Raw genomic sequence first — 21,992 nt, forward strand, 5'->3', positions numbered from 1 at the left:
ATCTTGAAAGTTCTTGCACCCTCTCTTCTTTACGTTGATGGTATAGATGTTGGCCGGTAACTCCCTCCCATAATGGTGCTTTACAGTTCTGTGGTGGTGGTGCTTGGAGCTGATTGACTGGATTCCGTGGCCCAGCTTGAGGGCATTTTCTGCACAGCCTGTGTGAGCATGCCTTCACTGCTGGCTCTGCTAGACTGTTGCTCCTCGAATCTCTTAAAAAGCACTGCCAATGGGGAGGGTTGCAACTATCCCCAGAGTTGATATGGGAACACCCTATGGTGTCAAGACTAGCTCCCCTTTGACTGTCCCCTGCCATGATCACCAGGCATGGTTTTTTCACCACAGGCCTAACGCAAACGGTATATTAAACCCCTACTTCTTTAATATTGAGCCAGGAAGGAATATCAATAGACGTCTGCGGTATATGGATAGGATGTTGTTCATTTCTTGTATTTTGCCATATTGCATGTGGAGCACAATATGCACAATTTCAGGACTCTCGCTTCCTCATTATTAAGCTTTGATGGAATTTGTGAAGACAGAGACGTGATTAATATTTACGTGCAATCGATAATTGTGATATACCGTTTGCATTTTGTGATAAAATATGCGCCATTCAAGATGGACATTTTTTAAGCCATTTTGGCACTGTAATTTGTATGTATTGATTTTTAGTTGTGTGTGACTTACCTCTGCTTAATACAGGCATCCTTCATTTGGAATGTAATACTTAATTCATTCCATCAGACATGACCATTTTCTCATTTGGCTCCAAATCTGTGTATCAGCGTCTTGGTTTTAATGCACAGGCGACAAAGAAATGAAGTAGCTCGGAAAACACATCTGCGGATTACTGGCATAAGACTAAAAAGACAACAGCCCAAACAAAGCATTGACAGTGCTGCTTGTGTACACTGATAACTTCCGGTTGTTAATCACGGCTAAAATCAAAAAGAAGACTGAATGCAAAATGTTTATTTACAGTGTTAAGTGTTACAATAAAATCACTTTGAAAAGTGAACACATTTTGCGTTTGTTGTCCAAACCCAAGTTGCAGAATTTTTTATGCGGGTTCATGTGCACTTGCTCAGAAGCCCCATTTGTGAGGTGTGTAATCGTAAATGTTGTCCTGTGTTGGAGCCCTTGGATATTTTAAGTAAGGCATTTTTAAGTAGTCTTCACTAAAAGAAACACCCCCTGTATTTTTGGGATCATACAGTGCATGCATCCACAGAAATATGCACGCTAGTCAAACAATACACCTTTCCACGTAGAACTACTGAACACAGCACGCTAATAGAGGGACATCGGTCCATTTGCTTCTGCCGCAGCTCAAACATGGGCCTTCCAAGAGATGCACACCTCATCACATACCCAGAGAAAATGCCTTTCCTTCCTCCAGACAGGGAACATGCGCCATATGCAAAACGTATTACTTCCAAAATGATTAGCAACTTTTATTAAAGTGAGGCATCCATAGATTACACTTTCTTCCTTTTGGCTCCCTATAAAGTGAACATATCGGGGCACAGAACTATGGTTTTTACGGATAGATTAGGATTTGAGAGGGATGGGTTCTAAGCGTTTAACCCGGACTGAGAATGTGAATTGGAAATCTGAAATAACTAGATTTTTGTAAGATTGGGCATATAATGTTACACCCCCCTCCCCCCCACCCCCTCTTTGTCTTGGACCCTTTATTGTCTTTTGGTATAGTTAGGGCTATCAGCTGTACCCCAAGTGGCCAAGCCTTCTGTTAGAGCTTTAGCAGTGGAAGACATTGTTCCTGTGTTTCATCCTGGGGGAGAAAACCAATTACAAACATTTCCCCATTTAGGAAGTTTTTTTGCCTTTTATCAATACATTTGATTTATATTTGACTTCATATGACAGGATCGTAAACATGATCCCTATGTCAGTAGCTTTTCTGTGATTGTGGGGACTAGGCTCATGCTTTTTAAATACAATTGAAAGACGGGAACTCAACTCACTCCACCGTGATAAGTCTATTTTCAAGCCCATGATTGAGTTTGTCTTTGAACATCTGCACTAAGCCAGTTAGAGCTGATGCACATTTGAAGTTACCATGTAACATGCATCTGTTGTGTTACTCAAGTTCCACTACAAATAATTTTTCTGTTGAATAAACTGTACCGTTTTTTCATGGAACAGAAATGGGAGCCCCACTTTTTGCATGTTTATTCAATAGATGTGTACCCTTTATACATCAGCCCATGCTAAAGTGTTTTTACCAGTTGGGAACAGGGATGTCTATCTAAAAGGTTCCTACTAGATTTGATTATCAATCACAGCTGTGGAAAAAGCCAGCTTAGCGAGATGGCTGTATCCGAACATTCATTCCATTGAAGCATATATGTTGCACCAGGAGGTCAATGAGACCCGAAATAAGAGATTGCCAATCTGCCAAGGATTTCCATACAATAGAAGCAAGCTTGCAGTCCTCCAAATACTTATTTTTGGGAAATGACCATTGCTGCTAGATCAACTACAAGGGACATTTAGGAAAATATGCATTCTGCAATGCACTTTCGCCCTCAACAGAGCAATCGATCATTCGCTTTTTCTTTCTTTGCTTTGAGAAAGCCATGGTGGTGGTCAAACATCAGGAGTGGCTCCTTGGGGTAGAAAGAAGCGAGAGATGCATACAGCAATGTTGACTGTGTTTTTCTTCCATAAGTGACTTGCAGGATACATGTTACAGAGTCTTGGAGACAACAGTTTGCTATTCTTTCTTGAAAACATTGCATGGAACTCTGCCATTAATTTCCACTGGCTATGCAGATCCGAACTGGCACATCATAAAGGTTTGTTTGCTCGTTTTATGCCACATACAATATTTCCCCTTTAAAACTCAATACTGGAACTGAAAAGGACAGTGAACATTAAAGTACATTGGAACAGTAACTACTTTGTCAGATTCTACCTTTATCTTTGTACTGTTGGCACCCTTCCAACAATGGGAGTGGTCTATTTTGATTGTTTCATTGTAGTCATGCTTGGTGGGAAATCATCGCAAACAGTAAGGTGCCAGCTAGCCAAAAGTACATATTCTACCACAAAAACATTCATCCTGTAGTGATATTGCACAATTATCACGTTAATTCCCAATTCCAGATTAGGTGACCTGGGCAAATAGACATGGATCAGTTCCAATGGGGGAAGCATGTGCATGGCCTCATAAACAGTCTCACAAAAAAGTATTTTTTCATGGTCCACCTCCATAAAGTAAACAGAAAGCTTACTTTGAAGCTATCACCTTAAACATTTTTAAGTGTATTGCCTGTGATATCTGGTAATGTTATGTGTGCATTACAATTATTTGTATACTTACTTCTTGAAGTTTCTTAGGCTAGGATTCAGTAACCAAGGCATGATAACATTAGCGGAACGGGCTAATCTGACCAGTCAAGGGTGAGTCTTTGATTGAGGCCATTCTTCCACATGTGCACTCTGTGTTGGATTAAGTAGGTCCAGCTGGCAATGATACTCCTCACCCTCACAATATCATGTGACTAGTTATGTCCTAAGAACTTCCCAACATCTTGCTTTGGAGACTAAATCGGATACCTCTCGGGCTCTCCCCCAGCACGTTAGTAGCTCTATTCATAGTATTACTTTCCATTTCCCTTAGCCGGTTTACCTCTTCAAGTTTAAGCAGACTCCTCATTTTCAATTCTCTGAAAATGTCCCTTGCACATCAGTGCCTTCTTCTGGTGCCAGCTTTGCCTTTGGTGCTTGAGGCTTTGAAATGTTATAGATTGCTGGAGAACGGTCTGCCAACTGAGAGGAGCATTAAAAGTACATTTCCGAGTTTTGTAAATTTGCATTTTAACCCTGTTGCTTCCGTCAATTGTGTTTTACAAAAAAGATCTGTGATTTCTTTCTAGACTGCATCAAGCATCTATAAGTGGGGGTAAATGTTAGATTGCTGGCTAGCAAGTGCATTAGATAATCTTTCGAAATTGACCAGCGAGCCAGTTTCCTTTATATTTGGACTTGATTGGAAATAATTAAACATATTATTAGAAAAAGTTGCTTGCCTTAAGGAGAGCGCTCAGCCTCAACCCATAGCACAACTGCAGCTCTCTGCAATCAAGAATGAAAAAGGAAAGCAATTCCCTCTTCGGAAATATAACTTGCAATTTTTTGGGGAAAAGACCTAGTTAAGCTTATGGTCAAGTGTAGTACGCCTTTGTTTCTTGAAAGCTTATCTCTTGAAACTTTGAATCTGGGAGCACTCGCAACCAGGGCACATCCGTTGTAACAGAATTACGTGTCCATGTTTGGGAAATCAGTGGTGTTACCTGGCCACCACAATATAGAGGACAAATCAGCTGTTGAAACGATGTGATCTGAAGGAGGGCTCATGAGGCATACGAGTTGAATCCTGCCTCTAGATATGGGGAGCGCCTACATGGATCTGCAACTTGTGTCTCTCCAGATGTGTTGGACTACATCTACGATGATCCCTCAGTATTGACTGTACTGGTTAGAGCTGATGCAAGTTGTAGTCCAAAATATCTATAGAGACGGTTGACATTAGGAAAATCAACTTTATAGAAATATGGGTTTGTTGAACTGAACTACATGGTTGACCGGTTTCATTTTCACCTCTTTGTTGAGGCAGCAAGAACATACCTTTGCAACCCCAAAGCCCATCCCTTTCCCTCCTGGATTTGATGGGTAGGTGCACAGGATATGCATAGACTGGCTAAGAAGGGTGATTGTCATCAACAGAGAAAGATAAACGGTGTTCAAGGTTGGGATGGTGAAGCAATGGACACAGTATGCACGTTTGAGTATGCAACTAGTATAGCAAGCTCCCAGAATGTATTTACTTAATTGATTTGTATCCTGTGTAATTCACCTTGGGCACGTTATAATACTTCAACTTGTGCATCTAGATTATTGGATAGTCTTGTTTAATGCGGTGTTCTGTTCCTCCGTGGACGCTCTAGTGGTGGTCCTCCATGGACGCTCTTGGTACTAGAGCTTCACCCTAAGGTTAGACCAACTTCGTTTTAAGGTCTTTGTTGCAGATGCAGTGGGAGGAGCATCTTTACAGCTATTTAGTGTGGCAATTGATTCAAGTGGCTGTTCTTGCTGAAAGACATGCATGGTGCAGCCAGTGGTCACAAAGCCCAAGCCTTCATTTCTTTGTTGGAAGAACATTTTAGGATCATTCGACTCAAACACATTACTGGAAATGTTGCACTGCTGCCTCAGACACTCTGCTGCCAATTCTTTAGCAAGGATGCATTACCTCTGTTGGTTCCTGATATTCGTTGCCTATGTACAGCAAATTCATGTCTCAGGTAGAACACGTAATGATTTTGTTTTTGGGTGTTGAGGGGCACATGGTACATTAAAAAAGGCGGAACCGACCATCAATAGCTTGAAGTGAAGTCAGTAGCCTCTAATTTGAAAAAGGGCCACTAAAATGTGACAGTAGGGATTTGGTTCACTTTGGGGGAAAGTGAAAGGAGGATGCAACTGTTCCTGTGATATGTCGGTATGCGCGTTAGATTACTCACCCAGGGTTTCCCACGGCACCCACTGTTTCAAGACTTTTAAAGATTTGCGATGCTCATTAGATGCTGTAGGAACTCAAATGTGGGAGTGTACATGACTAGAAATGTAATGCACAAATAGATCATTCATTTTAAATAAAATGATTTTTTCCACTTTGCATTAAAAAACCCTCATTGTTTAGAATCCATTTGAAACCGGATTTGCTCTGCCTATTGAATACAGTACATGTTATAATCACGTATGGCAATTTTTTGGTCCCTCACATTTTCAGTAACAAGGTTACTCTTTGTGTTGGAATGTACTGTTACCGTGTCAGAGAAAACTTTCAATGCTCAGTTGGGAAAGAGAGCCCAGTTTCAGTGGTGTCTCCTTCTAGGCATGTAGGGCTTATTTTGGAGCTAGCTGTAGCTATTCCAAACATGGTGGTGGGGCAGATGACAAAGGCCACTGGTGCTACATATGAGGCCGTACCTTTAATTGCATTTTACACCAAACAAAAGTGTCTTTCTACCCCAATCTGAAATGACTGTTGAGAAATTCAGAAGTCTACATCGAAAATTATCAAACATTTTAGATGTTCTGGAAGAACAAATGATAGCAATATTATACATAAAATGGGGTTTCGATTGCATCCACCATGTTTTTAGGGCTTCCTTAAGCGTCTTCATGGCTCGAAACCAGCCACATGTGTATAATCAGCTGGTAATTTCCCCTTGCTTCCGCTATGTCCTCTTCCAGTCAAGCCATTGAGTCTCTGTGGTCATGAACACTTTGCGTCTGTGCCCCTGCAACATGGTTAAAGTTTGTTACAGCACTGCAAGGCCACATGTTCAGACATGTGGCACTTTTAACCACTTTGTGACAGTGAAGGGCGACTGCATCCCAGTTGACTAGTACTGGAAAATGACAATGGAGGACTAAGATGGAATGGGTGTAAACTGAAGTGTTACCCATCTTTTGCAACTTAATAAAGACGACGGTCATGGCTACGTCGGTTCTTGGAATAGTTCGCCACAGTAGATCAGTGATATTCTGCTTGCATAGTAAGTTCACAATATTATTTTGTCTAGCCCTCTTTTTTTAATGTTGATTATGAAAATGCTGTGCACTGTATAATAATTCTGTAAGGCGGTTTTCCCAGACAACAGGATAGCGGTTCCGTGACTGTGCCACTGGAACGGCATTGGATCTTACTCTGATTGTTTTAATATGTGCGGCAACCTTTGATGGAATATGTAGAGGTCCATCCATTGTTAAAACCTAAACGGACACATTAATACAATTTGGGTGCAAATTAATACATTCTTTTTTTTTCAACATAATTTTGTTGGTAGATAAACTAAATCCTACATCGCTATATTTCACCTTGGTCTCTTTTATTTTTAAGCAGAGGGCCGTCTTAGGTTGAAATACAGTATTCTATTGCCATATCGGTTATTGATCCTTCTTGTACATGATTCCATTGCTTGCATTTGCAAAGTCTTTGTGGAAGCCATTCTTGAGTTCAGTGACAGCAGCAGCACCTTTGAAATCTTGTTTCGTGGCATTTTTCTTGTAGGTCTGTTTCGAAAAGAAAACAAAGCATTGTCACATACATGCAGACCAAACAAGACTTGCCAATTCTTGACTAACACACAGCCATATCCTCTCGTTATGCACGGAATATCAGCCAAGTGAACGTCATATTTTAAATGTGGTTAAAAAGAAAGATAAAAGTACATTTTTCTTTTATAAAATTGTATATGATTCAACAAAGGACCTTTACAGAGCATTTAAAAGATATCAAGTATACTACAGTTATTTTTTCTATATGAAATACACAACAATACAAAATACGTAACGAGAAGAAAAAAATGATTATCACTTTACAAATAACATTAAATTTATACATGCGATGATTTAAATCAAGTATAATACAAACACACCCATAATTTAGCTCTCCAGGGGAATGTATAGGTTCTGCTTAACAAGCACCTCATCAAGTTTAAACAAATATCTAGCCAATGATAAGATTAGTTTCGCACTATTTCCTCGCATCGCTCTGAGCCAAAATGATTCACGTGCAAAGTGAGAAGCAACAGGGCAACTTTCACCTAAAAACAGTTCTCTTAATTGCTCAAAATGAGGACAGTACGCAACCAGATGTTTCAGTGACTCTATCTGACCATACACTTGAAAAAACCTACAGAAATAACTCTTGGGCTCTCCGTCTCGTAATCTATAGTGAACACGTTCAAAGTCGGTAGTTGATACATTTTGACTTGAATCCTTAAACCCTTGCAATGTTTGCCAGACATTTATTTTTCCACAAAATCATCTCGCAGAGGCAATAGAGAGCATGTTTGGGCAACACGAGGAACGTGTTGAGCAAACAAAAAAAGGAAAGCATCTCAATCTTTTGTCTTCAAGAGGTAGGTGCATTTTCAAAGCGGTTCAGTCCTAATGCAGATCACTGTAAGAATTGATCATTTCCCCTTGACAGCCACCGCTCGTGTAACGTGAACATAGCAAAAACATTCTTAACCTATGAACCAGGGCCGGCCTTAGGGGCAGCAGCGCCCTGGGCGAATTGGCAACACCCTTTCCCCCGCACGCCCCTGGTCAACAGGGGGCGGGGCCAGGAAGTGGCACTTTTATTTTCTTCTTTTTTTTTTTTAAACCTCCTCGCTCCGGCGAGGAGGTAATGATATGAATAGGGTGCATCATCGCCCTGTTGTTGAATGCGCTCACCGCCGCGGTCGCATTTGGTAACAGTGAGGTGCTTGACACGCCTTCTGCCACTATGCCAGCTCGGGGGAGCCCTTGAAAGACTCCCCGGAGCTGCCGTTGTGGGGGGGGGGCTAATGACGCCTTTTGTTGTTGAAGGCGCCCGCGGCGGAGGGGTGCTTTTGGTGACAATGGGGTGCAGTTAATAGCAACAGCCTGCCTGCCGCGCCTTCTCCCGCTATGCCAGCTCGGGGAGCCCTTGAAAGACTCCCCCCGAGCTGGAGTGGTGCCCCGGGCGGTTGCCTAGGCTCGAACCCCCCCCAATGCCGGGCCTGCTATGAACACTGGCTAGTGCTAAAACCTTAGTGGAATACAATTGGGTAACCCAAACTACTTTAGGGGTTTCAAGTGCCTACCCTACGCTAGTGTCCAGGACTTTTATTGCCAGGTGTCCTGTTCCCTATGGGAAGCTGTTCATATACAAATTAAACCTTTACCAATGTGACACATTAAGTTAATACATGTATTGGTATGAGTAAGACATGCATTGTGATGAGTATAAAGTGCATTGAAATGAATATGACATACATTGAAATTCAAAGAATTGGCCTTAGCATATATACTAAATTAAATATGGGATACACTGAAATTAATGTCAGCCAAACTAGAAATGAATGTGACCCTGAGTGGAAGGAATTTGAGAAGGTGATTTAAAAAATATATATTTTTATTTGATTTTCATACAGAAAATAAATTGAACAATCAACAAGGGAGAGTACACACGAGCTTATCAATACATAGAATAATTAAAGAATAGCAAATGCATATAAGAGGCATTGGGGGTAATTCCGAGGTTGGAGGTAAGGAATTACCAGCACCAGTAAGGGTGCCGATGCCGGTAATCCCTTACCTCCGTATTCCGAGGTCCCTTTGGGGGTCCTTCCTTACCTCCTGCTTTAAGCAGGAGTAAAGTACGGGACCCGCAAAGGTACTTCGGAGGTAATTACGGTACCGTAATTTACGGTGCCGTAATTACCTCCTTCCCCGTTCACATTGAGCCCTATGGGGCAGGAATGGGGAAGGGCAAAAGGTGAATGGGGAATTACCGGTCCCTCCAACCCTGGAATGGACCGGTAATTACTCCATTCACCATGCCGGATTTGGGACGGTTTCGGAGGCAACCATGGAGCTAATTACTCCATGGTTAGCTCCAAACCCGGAATGAGGCCCATTGAGATCAAATTCATCAGTCAGGAGGGGATTCAATATAACGGTTTAAGATTCATCTAATGGGTCCACAAGGTTGGCCACCATCAAGATATCCGCGTTCCTCAACAATCGCATCTCCAAGTTACAATAATGAGAACGATTTCCATTGCTGAGGAATCAGAGGGTAGTAGTCATCTGAGTTGATGAAGGTGATAAAGGGGCCCAATATCTGCCTATATTTAATCGGGGTGTAGGAGTGGGTAGCAGTGATCTTCTCCATGGCACATACATACCGCATTTTGGCCCACCACATACGCAGTGCGGGAGCTTCTGCTTTTTCTCCATTTTGAGCAATGGAGAGTCTGGCTCTGGTGAGCAAATGATTTGATAAAACGGAGTGTGGGGCCTGTGAGATGGGCATGCTGTCAAGAGAGACACATATACAAAAGGATTTGTTTGAAAATCATTATTTACTAAGATTCCTGGGTTGGTGTAATGCCTGACTGGCCCTAACTCTAAAGGGCTAATTTGCTTAACTGATGTTTCTAATGGACGTCGTTGTCTAGAGCCCAAAATAAAAGTCAGTCTGTGTCTAAACCTATGCATGACCTCACTCTGTACAAAAATGTGATAGGAAGTCTTTTCAAAATAAGAAAAATAGTAGTTCAACAAAAGTATAAACTAGAGTTGGTTTCAGTTGGTCTTCTCACCAGGTGCTGCTTGGTCAATGTCACACAAATGAGTTCAATCAACAGGGCTATTCGTAAGACCAACAGGGCCCTTGTAGTTATTCTAACTTCAGTGTCTTTGAGTTCCTTGGTATTCCCTTCCCCAGGCTTCAGCTTAATCAAGTTTCAAAACACCATGGAAAAATTGTAACACAGTTACTTTTGTAAACTTCTCTGTGTTCCCTTCCCCACGCTTCAATTTCTTCAACAGTACTACAAAAACTAGCATGTATCCAATTTGGCTAGGCCACTTAGGAGTCCCTTCCCCAAGCTCAAGCCCCTTCCAACCTTTAACAAAGTCACTGTTATAAGGATGCTTTCTTTGATATGCCTCGTAGGCTTCCTTTCCCCCAAGCTTTAGGCCTCTTCCCGCTTTCAAACACAAAACATCATTTAGCAAAGTTCTTTCTTGAGTTCACAGGGTGCCCTTCACCTGGTTTAGGCCCCTTTACTTTACAACTCAAATCCTGCTGGTTAGGGTATTTCTCATACTGAATTCTCTTTTTTCCCTTTGATTTCTTTTGGTTGGGCCTTTCAGGGTTCCCTTCCCCAAGCTCAGGCCTCTTACGTGGCCAGGATGTACCTTTTTCTGATTAGCAATCTTTTCCACATACCATCCTTTCTTGAGGTAAAATCGGAGGCTTTAAAAAACGCCAGGCTGTTTGCTTTTCCTAGGCAAGACCACTCTGCCCCTTTCTTTGTCTTCTTGCTCTTACTTTTCCTGATACCTTTTTGTTTCCTTTCAGATGCTTCCTGCACCCCTTTTCTTCGTCTTTTATGCACCCATCATGCTGGCCGTTATGAGATTTATGTCCCGTGTATCGGGGTATGTGCCTCTCAATGCTTTCCATACATGCCCTATGGTGCGCCATCATTGGTGTCACTGTTCACTCATACCACACACACCTACATAAGAGATGGAAGGATTTGAACAGGAATCCCTTGGTGTGCCACTAGCGTCTCTACCGTGGTTGCTGCCTTCACACCAGCCCCCAAGGTACGCTTTGCTGCCTTGTACCCTGATCAGTCTATCTTACTGGGATAGAGCGGTACGCAAATACCAACTCACCACCCACCCCTCCCCGTTGACATCCATTTTCCATAACCCAAATTTCACGGCGGGATTGGCAGTGGGTAGCTTTACTATGTGGAGAGAGGGTGGACTGTGCAAATTGGGCCAACTGTATGAGGAAGGGATACCTCTCACCTTTGAGCAATGCCAAATGGCATTCTCACTGCCTGAATCCAAGAGATTTCAATATATGCATCTTGGACATTGGTCATCCAACCCAGAAACTAGAAATGGAGGAGGAAGGGCCCGGATGCTTTTTGAAAAGCTGGCATCATTTAACCTCTTTTGTCACAAGATCTCTTATACAGAAAAGTAACAGATGGCACTGGTGAGTAACTGATGGCATATATGAGAAGTGGAAGAAGGAACTGGGTTGCATGATTCCAATCACATCATAGGAAATTGTATGGAAGAGGGTCTCTAAGACTTCCATATGTGCCACAATAAGGGAGAACTCAAACAAAGACCTTTACCGGTGCTACCTCACGCCAGATAAACTACATAAAATATACCCCGATGTTTCTCCCCTATGTTGGAGTGGGTGCTTGGAGGCTGGATGCATGGCTCACATATGGTGGCAATGCCCCATAATTAAACTTTTTTGGGCAGCTATTATTCATTTGATTTAAAATAATTGTGGAAATTCGGCTTCCCCTTGACCCTATGGTGATATGATTGGGTAACATAAATGAACTGGACATTTTTACCATTGGTGCCTGCGAGAAACCGGGGGTATTCTCCCATGCAGACCCGAGAATCCTCTACTCAGGTGGCCAGGGGAGGGCCATCGCTTTTGGATCCCAACCCTGGGGGTGGACAAGCGAGGGGGGTTCACCTGAATAGGGGAGGCCGGGGTTGCCCTCAGGGGAATACCCTAGGAGAGACAGAGTATTCTAACCAGACAATGGTGGAGGAGGAAGTCCCAGATGCCTTCTTTGGATATCGTGATTCCCATAACCCAAATCCAGATACCAAGATCCTTAGATCTCATTCTATCCGTCATTGCCCCAGAGTGAGAAGGGAAGGAGCTGATTACCCAAGAGGGACAGGGAGGAAGGTGCAAGTAGCAAAGGATCAGAACACTGAGAGCAAGATGTATTCATCCTCTCCAAATCGTAGGGAAAACCACCTAAAACCCTATACCCAAGTCATCAGCAGACATAAAGAAGGGGGCAATTTCCCTTCTGTGTGGAAGAACAAATCAGGAGATTTTCTTATACCCCCTGTCAACACCCTGATAAGATGATCAGAACTCAACCTAAATCCTGTTACCCATTTAAGCACTCTCCCTTAACCTCAGGGGATATTTACAATCTCACCCTACCCATTTCCAACAAATACTGAGATGAGGAGGACACTAAGATCAGTAAAGAGTAAAGATTACCCATAGGAATACACGTGCAAAGTAAGGGCAACCAACCATAGAAAGAACTCGGGGTGTGCCACTAAGAGTCAGGCACTCAATAGTAACTACACACACCTGACTCCACTTGAAGGATTTGTTCACTATAAAAGGTGTGGCCATGCACACAGAAATGAGCGAGCTGGGGAAGCAGTCCGGACAGTGGGGACCAGGAGCAGAGAGAAGCAGGAGCTGCAGGCAGGCGGAAGACGGCACGCAGAGACGCTAGCCCGGTGTGGAATAGGGGCTGCAGCGTGGTGAGGGAACCGTGCCTCTAGGGAGCTGGAGAAGCGCAGCCTGCCTTCTGCCAACCCGGTCAAGGAGAGTGCCCGTTCCCTTGAGGCCAGTGCCGACCCCAAGGGTACCTGATGGGCAGGTGGTGAGACCCTGACCCCAACCCCGCATTTCCTGAAGGAACTGCCTCTCAATGCGACACTGCCTGGTGGGTTTCATGGAGAATATGAGAGAAACTCAAAGGCGTGCATTTAGATGAAAGCAGAGTGGGAGAAAGGCACGGACAGGAAAAACGGCATGGAAATGCAAAGAAAGGAAAGTGTAAAAGTTGAAAGTAAGAGTGAAGCCGAAAGTGAAAAGGCTGAAAGCTCGGCGGAAAGTCAGAGCAAAGCAGAAAGCATAAAGGCTGAATGCACAGCTAAATGCAGGAGAGGAGCAGAAAGCTAAAAGGCTAAAAGTATAGCTGAAAGCAAAAGTAAAGCAGAAAGTAAGAAAGCAGATCAGAGCGGAAAGCGAACAAAAGACGGATCGGAGCGGAAAGTGAGAGAAATTGGAAAGAAGCACAAGAGTGCGAGTGGCCCGTAACGAGAGAGGCGCACGAGAAAAGGCAAACAAAAAGTGCCAGGGGCTCGCTAAAGAGGAAAGCAGAATAGGGGGTGCAAAGTAGCACAGAAAGAATAAAGGACACAAGAAGAGGAGGAGTAAAACAGTGCAAGTGTGCACAGAAAGGAAAGTTAGGGACAGGAGAAGGATGGGACAAGAATATTGCTTTTTTTATCACATGTTGCGCAGGTGTCTCCCCGCAGAAATGCAAGTAGACTTAGATTAAAAAGTTGGTATCAAGGCGAAAGGATGTCCCAAGATACAGGCACAAGTGCATTTTTGTAGTAGGAGCAAGAAAAGGAGAAACAGATAGTGAAACAGTCACAGATGGCAGAGGCTGGGTTGGTCCATAAAAAGCTAGCTAATTTCAGCCTGGAAGGGACACTGATTAACAACACAATGAATGGCAGTAGGTGCAGAACGCCCAGCAGTGATGGACGGAAGGGACAGAAGGGAAATGGGAGGTTTTGCAGGGGGGGGGGTCAATTAGAAAAGAGAACAGATGGGGAGGAATGAGACCCAGCTTTGGAGTGCAGTGTTGATCTTGTGGGAAGAATGTAGAAGCAGGCCGCCTTTTTCTTATAACAAACCTAGCAGTCCAGCGTTTCGGCTCACCTACCACCCACAGTCACAAATACAGCCCGCAGTTATCCCATATCCCCCAGGGCCCAAGCACAAGAAAAAAAACCTATCAGGCTGAACCACTCTCTACGGCAGTATCACTACCTAATTGACCTTGACAAGAATAGTTTTCCTATAACTTTAACAAACTGCAGCACAAGAAAAACACTTTTATGCTTTGAATATCTCAAAAGTAGTATCTTGTTGTATTCATAGCACAATATGTTACAACAGTGTTGTGTATTTACACACAATTCATCACATTGCATTATAATATCACAAATTCACTCAAAAACACTTGATGTTTACATAATTTAATATACAATGGGCCTCATTACAAGTGTGCCAGTCCGGTAACAACGGTGCTGGTAAGCCTACCAGCACCGTTGTTACCAGACCGGCACACTACGAGTCTGCGGGTGGGTGCGTCCCTCCTGCCTGATCAGACCTGGCGGGACGGCACACCCACTTGCAGACTTTCCGGGAAGCAGCAGCACCGTTCGTTAACAGTGCCGGTGCTTCCCTCATCCCCATTCCCATTGATTCGTATGGGACTCAAATGGGAATGGGGATTTGCATTTTTCCGGCGCCTGACTTCCAGGAACACCAGTGTTTCCATGGAGCCAGGTGCCAGAAAAATGCACGAGTCCGGCGACAGCCTGCTGATTTTACCGGCAAGGCTACCGCCGGACCCGTAATGAGGCCCAACATCATGCACTGTAATAATAAAGTCCCAACAGTAGCAAAGGTCAAAGATCTTGTCCCTATTTGGTCCAACACATGTTTTAACACATTAGGGGTGCTTCACAATCTTTCCTTTTTGTAAATTCTACATTGGGCTTAGCTGAATACAAAAACTCTTTCCCATCCATTGCCATTTTAATTTATGGCTATTATTGAAGCCCTCCCGCATCTTCTTCAGGGTATAATTAATGCAGGGCCAAAATCAGTGTCTCTGAATGCTGGGGACTGACTTGAGGCTGGCTCTGGGTTACTGTAAATATGTTTCAGTTCCGATACAACCCTTCAGTGCAGGTTCACTTTGTGTGATGATTATATGTCTCGGATTCTGGAAAAAAAATGCTGGCGTGTCTAATCTTCTTGCGAGGTCTGATGTATGTCCGTCATTTCAAAGCTGGCGGACTATGTATTTTCCATGTGCATCCCTTCATTCCAGGTCCTCTTGACTGGGTAGGAAAGAGGTGCCATGCAGTCACAACCGATCTAATACACACCACCGAATGCTATACAGATGCAAATGCAGCAGCTACCCACACAGGCCCACACTCAGCCATGGGATAAAAAAAAATGCCACAGGGCACAGTAATGCATTACACAGGAGAAAGCGTCTTAGGGGGCAACCCGTTCCCACTTCCAGGCACAAACACCTATCCCCAATAGGACAATCAACAGAGAGCTCTGACGTGTCCAGTAATGTTGATCACTTCCAAACCAGAAATGGAACCCCAGGTAGGAGTGAGGATAGGAGACTGAAGATTTAGCTTTATGGTCGATACAGGAGCTACCACGTCCTGTATCAGGAAATAGAAGTTTCCCTTGTCAGATAAGTAATGGACTCGCTGGGATTTTATGGGGCAATTGTATCGGTTCTGTTCACTGAAGATTTACCCATCACTGAAGTCACACAGGAGTTGTCAGCACCTTATTAACCTTCTGAGCAGAGATCTCCTGTGCAAACTGAATAGGAGGATTTCATTCACTGTGGAAGGTATAGTGTGTTCAACACCAGGCATATACCATGCTAGAGCTTCAGAAATAACACAAGCACTCTGTAGCTACACCACCATGCAGGGAGTGCACCTACATTCATAGGTATTTTGATTGAGAGTAACAGTATTGTTAGGATGGGGTGCCTGGGATTCAGGACAGGAAACTGCACATACCTGCTGAATTCTTGTTCAGACCAGCTGTTCCCCAGGAAAGGGCATCAAGCACCATTATCACATATTTAGAAACAGTGAACACAAAGGCAGACAAGGTAATACTGTCCGGTACCAATGAAGATGGGGGACGAATGACGTTCAGTTGTGTGCATAGAACCAGCCCAGTCACAGAGAGGTGTCTGACGAACAGCTGTTCGAAGACACTGATGACAGGAGAGCTGGTGTTTGAAATTTGCATACCTTGCCATATAGTAATATAACGGAAAGAAGTACCTCACACCATGCTCATGGCTAAGACATTGTCATCAAACTTGCAGGGAGATTTGGAGAAGGTGCACAGATGTAGGATAACTGAAGTTTGGGTTAGCATTAAGCTAAAACCAGGTGGTTCATTAAACAATATTGTAGAAGCAGAATTTCAATGGATTGCTTTTCTCCTGCAGATTGCTCATCTGATAGATATTCCATCCAGCTGTGCTGCTTTGGAAATTTTTTGACAGGGGGCGTATTGGACCTCGACTTGTCCGTTGATCTGTCTTGCTCGTCCCCACACCCCCACACCTCTGTTCCTTATTTCCACGTGCTAACACGCTGCTTGGGAACACAGAGGAGTATTTCGACTCATTCAGCGTTTTCATAACAAAACGTTTGCTAATTCCTAGACGCGAGATGTCGGACGCTCGGCTTTCGGGCTTCAAGCAGTGTACTGACTGTGGCACAAAGATGTCCATCACTGACCCACATAAGTTGTGTCTCTGGTGCATTGGCACGGGTCACGGGATGGAAGGTTGTCTGTTGTGTTGTGCACCAAGATGCAATCGAAATCCCTTTGCGATCGAGCGTCTAAACTCGCTCTTGGTCGGCCACCCTCTAAATCACCTGCGTGGTCGACGGTATGATCTTCAGAGGCCGAAACCGAGGGGCACACCCCTGAAAAGGAACATCAGCGGAAGAAAAAGCTGTCCCACTCGAGGAGACATTCTTCCTTGTCCTCGTCCCATAAGAAGAAGAGGCATCACCGCCACTGTCGGGACTCTGATTTGTTGACGGAAAGAGGTAAGCCATCGGTGGGGCCTACCACCCGCCAGAAATAGGAGGATTTTAAGACCTCTATGCTTGATATGTTCAGGAATCATACTGCAGTCAGCCTGGTTAACACCCCTCCCCCCCACGCAGCAGGTCTTGGAGCAATGTGTGGCGCTCCGCATTTCCGACCCCTCTTGTGTCCCGGTACTGATGCCATTGGCACTGATAGACCCTTTCGACATCGAAGGAGGTCCTATGGAAGCCGGATCAACTCCATGCATCCAAAGATGTCGATGCTACGGCCTCTCTATATCAACAAACTCTCTATCTGTGCCGAAAGACAAGCTATCAGTATCGATGGTTGATGATAAAACTTTTACCCCGCATTCCCTGTCCAAACTTTTCCCTACCATGTCAGGTATCTTCGGCATCAATGACACAGAGGACCAAGGGGATGTCGACCCCATTTACATGGTCACTGGAGGTGTTGCTTATTTTGAGGACCACAGTCGGCTCTTACAACTAGCTGAAGGCCTCCATGATGCCATTGATCTGGACACCTCTCCAGACCTGGAATTTCAACAGTCCCAGCCCTATACTCATAGCTTGTCAAAGTACAGGGCTTTGGTAGAGAGGGTCATTGATACCCTAGGATTACAGTCCTCAGTGGCGCCGGTGCAGGGGTACGACCTCACCGATGTCCTGGATGAAAGTCTGGTGACAGAGCGCAATATGCCTTTGAACCCTGCCATTGCTGATCCTCTAACAGTGCTGTGGCAGCATCCTTGTTCTATTCCCCCTTTCAACTCCACCATTTCTGGTAAGTATCACCCGGCTAGAGGTGCCCTTTATTCCTCTCCTTTCACCCTTCCTCGGAGGGGCTTGGTATGCAGGCTGCCTCATATACTTTAGCCTCATCAACAGCTTACACATGTAAATTAGAGCAGGTAAACAAATCTTATCCCGAACAGTTGCATGACCTTAGCCAGAGCTTTGATTATTTCAAAACTAGACTATTGCAATGCCCTTTACATTGGAGCGACCAAATCCACTATCAACAAAATACAGATTCAGCAAAACAATGCTCTTCGAGCTGCACTGAATATCCCTAAGAGAGAACATATCTCTGAAACAAGAAGGAAGCACAAATGGCTTTCCACCTATGAGAAAATTAGACTTAAAACTGATTCCCTCACATACAAAAGTCTAAATAACAAAGCGGCACAATACGTAACAGACAGATTCTCTAGAAGAGCATCTTCCAGACTAACAAGACTAGCAAACACTAATCGCCTTCAGGTACCACGATTCAAACTCTCCACTATTGGAGGCTCCAGTTTCCCTGTCAAAGCAGCCCAACTGTGGAACGAGCTACCCACGTCACTGAGAATGGAACAATCCTTCTACAAATTCAGACATAACGTGATCAGTTAGTTAATAGAGACAAATGATAAATGAATGCTCAAATATGTTTTGGATGTATATACTGCTGATCTTGCTCACAACTGTTACTCCTACATCGCTAATTTATATTGTTATACTGTTTAATCTGAGCTGTATGTTTTCTTATGCCCTGGCGCCCTTAGACCCTCGGGTCCGGTGCGCATAATAAACACTAGACAAACTAAACAAACAAACATTCTCATCTAGACCATCTTCTTCCACTTCAACTTTACCTCCCGACAGGGAAGTGAAAAAGGTTGATGCCTTAGTCAAAAAGGCATTCACTCCGGGCAGTATGGCTGTCATGATGCCTACCCCCGGGGAACCAGACCAGGTCCAGCAACCCCGGAAGCAGGCATCAAGTTATTTTGAGCAAGCCCAAAAACCCCTGCTAGGGGCGGTTTGGGTGCGGTCCTGGCACCTATGGTGCCAGGCTCATATGGAGAGTCAGTCCTGGCGCCATAGGCACCAGGCTCATAGAATAGAACTTACCTGATGCAGACCATGCTGCAAGCTTACCTGATACAGACCATGCTGCAGAGCTCCAAGCCAAATGAGGCTTGGAAGGGACTATTTTACCTAGGGACTATTTTTTACTCGGGTGGGGCTGGGGAGGAATACTTACCTGGGGCTACTTTGGAGGCTATTTAAACCACGCCCGAAGAGCAGCACACGCTTCGCATTAATCTGATTCCAGCAGTGTAACGCTCACCATGTCTGCAAGCCTGCATCCAGTCTTCTGCCACGCCCGCCTCGAGTCTGCAGCTCCTAGAAATAGGGAGGAAGAGAAGGAGAAGAGGTTAGAATAAGAGCAAAACCTTCGATCCTTACCTGAATTCCGGATCCACCGCACCTTCGAGCTGGAAGAAAGAAGCATTTTACGCGCCGCCTCGCCTGCTCCAGCGCTGTGCTGAACTCACCGGCCTTCGCAGCATCCTCACGATCCACTGCATCCTTCTGCACGTTCCCGCCACACTCTGGCACCTAAGGGGAACACAAGAACAGCAAAGGTGAGCCAAGGGAATAAACAGAGGCAATAGTAACTACCCCCATAGACTTACCTGATTACCGCCGGAGGTACTATTCCTCTTCACGGGTCGGCGCAGTCTCCACTGCATCCTCGCCGTAACCCGGCCCCTAAGGGGAACAAAAGGACAACAAGGTGAGACGAAGGGACAAACAAGGGGAACTCTTCTCACCACAATAGACTTACCTAATTTTACCGCCGGAGGCATTATTCCCCGAACTTCATATTTTCTCTCCACACCTCAATAAGGGAGCAAGCCACAGGTTACATTCTGGCCTTATTTTATTGAACTGTGTAGGATAAGCCAAATCCTTACCTGAACTTCGTCAGCTACCACGAGGAACACTTTGCTGGGGTCAAGCTGCAAACTGCAAGGAATCGGACAAGAGTGAAAGTCAGACATGTGAACTCTTACGAACTACATACTTTTCGGAGTCAATATTGTTCTGGAACTCACCAATTCCTTCGAGCTAGTGAAGCAACTGGTTATCAACGCGCCCCTGCGCTCAATGCAGGATGGAGAGCTCATCTTTTCAAACCATCAGAAGAATTTTCCTACGGGCCAAGCAAACGAAGCTAGGTGGGCCAGTCCAGTCCGTCATCTCGGCCCTACGCGTCACATTGGTGGAGACCGCAGCTGTCCAGTTCTGATCGACGCCTCTGTGGGAGCCAGGTGAGCATAACAATGGCCCTCAAGGCTACCAATTTGGCAAGCAGTTTTGCCAAGTACTCTTTTGGTATTTGTACAGAAGTGGAGAATGCTGCGCATTATGTCCCTGAAGGGGAAATGTACAAGAGCTTCCTAAAGCAGGTGGAGGATGGGAAGGAGGTGGCCAGAGAGTCGCTGCGAACAAGCCTGGACATCGCCGACTGTGTGGGGTGTTCTATGGCATCAGCAGTAATGCTGAGAAGGCAGGCTTAATTAAAAATGTCTGGTTTTTCTCCTCCTGTCCAATTTAAATTGCTGGACATGCCCTTTGAGATTCTGTAGTGACATTTGAGGAATCCAAAATTGCTGCTAAATCTCTCGGCTTAGCTGCGCAGCCGACCAAAACTGCCTTCAGTTTTGCCACTAGGGCACAGGCCTACAGGCGGTATGTTCCTCATAGCGGGAGAGCTCAGCTCCCACAGGCGAGGCAAGGGCAGAATTCTTTCTCATGCTCTGGAAGGGGCAGAGCGACTTCTAAAGGCCAACAAGCAGCATCCACTGCTTTGATTTCCCCTCTCACAACATACCGGTTGGTGGACAGTTGATGGAGCATTTGCTCCAGTGGCAGGGAATTACTTCCGATGCCTGGGCTCGTCCGCTCATTCAGTGGGGTTATTGTCTGCCATTTTTAAGAAAACCTCCGGACAGACCACATCCAATCCAACCGGGACAGGAGCTCCAGGCAGAACTGCGAGCCCTCTTACTGAATGGTGCAGTGGAAGAGGTACCTCCTGAGCATAGAGGATCAGGTTTGTATTTCCAGTATTTCCTGTTACCCAAGAAGGGAGGAGGTCTCTGTCTCATTCTGGACCTCAGGGCCTTGAACAAGTTCCTGAGGAAAGACAAATTCAGGATGGTGACGTTGAGAGAAATTCTCCACGCTCTCGAACTACAGGACTGGCTGGTGTCAATAGACCTATAGGATGCTTATTTCCGTGTGCCGATCCATCAAAGCACAGGAAGTTCCTAAGGTTCACCATAAGGAACAGGCACTATCAGTTCAAGGTGCTCCCCTTTGGTCTGAACTCCGCCCCAAGGGTCTTCACCAAGCTCATGGCGGTAGTCGCGGCTACTTATCTTGACGACTGGCTGATCCGAGGGAAGTCAGTAGTGCAGTTCTTGTCCCATTTAGAGGACACCTGCTTGCTGCTACACAGGCTGGGCTTCTCCCAAATGACACTAGTCCAAAGGCTCCAGTTCATCGGAGCAGTCCTAGACACCCAGGTTGGGAAAGTCTTCCCTCCCGAAGAGAGAGTCGAAAGCTTGACATAAATGGTCAACTTGTTCCGGCACCTTGCCACTCTACCAGCAGCATCCTTCCTCCGCCTCTTAGGTCTCATGGCCTCCTGCATTTTTCTAGAGCCAGAAGCCAGGCTATGCATGAGATCTCTGCAGTGGCTCCTGAAGAGTCAGTGGTCACAGACCCCAGTGCTCTTTCATATCTCCTCGAGGTGTCCTCATCGGTGGTCAACGACCTGTCCAGGTGGGCGGACCACAGCAGTCTCCTGGCAGGGGAACCCTTCTGGCCTCCTTGGCATCAGACCCGAGTGATCACAGATGCATCTCTGAAGGGTTGGGATGCTCACTGCGAGGATTTGTCAGCGGTCTTTGGTCAGCAACGGAAGCCAGGTGGCACATCAACAGGTTGGAGTTGCGAACCATCAGGCTTGCCCTGAAGGCATTTGCTCCATCTCTGCAGGGGAAGCATGCCCTCATTCTGACGAACAACACAGTGGCAATGCACTAAACAAGCAA

The 21,992-nt window shown here is 45.1% G+C and overlaps 1 protein-coding gene across 1 annotated transcript in view; it reads right to left on the bottom strand.

Annotated features, from left to right (window-relative positions):
- Positions 1–960: 960 nt before the first annotated feature.
- The window catches only part of ELOVL2 (ELOVL fatty acid elongase 2), a 765,518-nt gene continuing 744,486 nt past the window's right edge, over positions 961–21,992 (bottom strand). The window contains exon 8 of the mRNA XM_069620714.1: positions 961–7,113. Coding sequence (XP_069476815.1) covers positions 6,988–7,113 — 126 coding nt within the window. The 3' untranslated portion in view covers positions 961–6,987. The remainder of the gene's footprint in view (positions 7,114–21,992) is intronic.

The sequence above is a fragment of the Ambystoma mexicanum genome, chromosome 5q, assembly GCF_040938575.1.
Source record: "Ambystoma mexicanum isolate Mex_15411 chromosome 5q, UKY_AmexF1_1, whole genome shotgun sequence".
Classification (NCBI taxonomy): Eukaryota; Metazoa; Chordata; class Amphibia; order Caudata; family Ambystomatidae; genus Ambystoma; species Ambystoma mexicanum.